Below are 471 nucleotides of genomic sequence, written 5' to 3'. Positions count from 1 at the left end.
ACTATGCTGTATCGATTCCCCCCCCACCCCACCCACCCCTATTGACACTACACTTTGTTTGGGCTTTGCAGCTGGAGATGTTCTGCGAGGTGATGACGATGCAGCAGGCCGGCTACGTCATGCTGATGGACTACCTGCAGAACAACTACAGGGAGCAGCAGCAGCAGTTCATGGGCCAGGTGTTCTCCTCCTACACCGGCACCGAGGAGGTCCTCACACCCGGTACGCATCCAACGCCTAACTCACTTCCTGTTTGGCCCGTCACCGCCGTCTGCAGGAGTCAGGTTTGTCGGGACACGATCCGTCCTGCCCGCACAATCTGTTCTGCGCACGTGCAATATGTTAGCGCACGCGCGGATAATCATGATGTACGAGGATTTACGGCACTGTACCATCTGCTGTTAGCCTCCACCGGAAAGCTAACGACGCTAGTTTAGCTAACAGCTAATTTGGCTAACCGCTAGCTGGCAG

General features: G+C 55.8%; 1 protein-coding gene across 8 annotated transcripts in view; it reads left to right on the top strand.

The window, feature by feature from the left end:
- Window positions 1-471, top strand: part of ptprz1a (protein tyrosine phosphatase receptor type Z1a) — a 168935-nt gene that overhangs the window by 73016 nt on the left and 95448 nt on the right. For all 8 annotated transcript variants that reach the window (XM_032522882.1, XM_032522881.1, XM_032522880.1 and 5 more), the window contains exon 8: window positions 72-222. In XM_032522882.1, coding sequence (XP_032378773.1) covers window positions 72-222 — 151 coding nt within the window. The remainder of the gene's footprint in view (window positions 1-71; window positions 223-471) is intronic.

This window comes from Etheostoma spectabile, chromosome 8 (assembly GCF_008692095.1).
Source record: "Etheostoma spectabile isolate EspeVRDwgs_2016 chromosome 8, UIUC_Espe_1.0, whole genome shotgun sequence".
In the NCBI taxonomy this organism is placed as follows: domain Eukaryota; kingdom Metazoa; phylum Chordata; class Actinopteri; order Perciformes; family Percidae; genus Etheostoma; species Etheostoma spectabile.
Note: the sequence above shows the minus strand (reverse complement) of the source record. Positions and strands in the feature narration are given on the sequence as shown.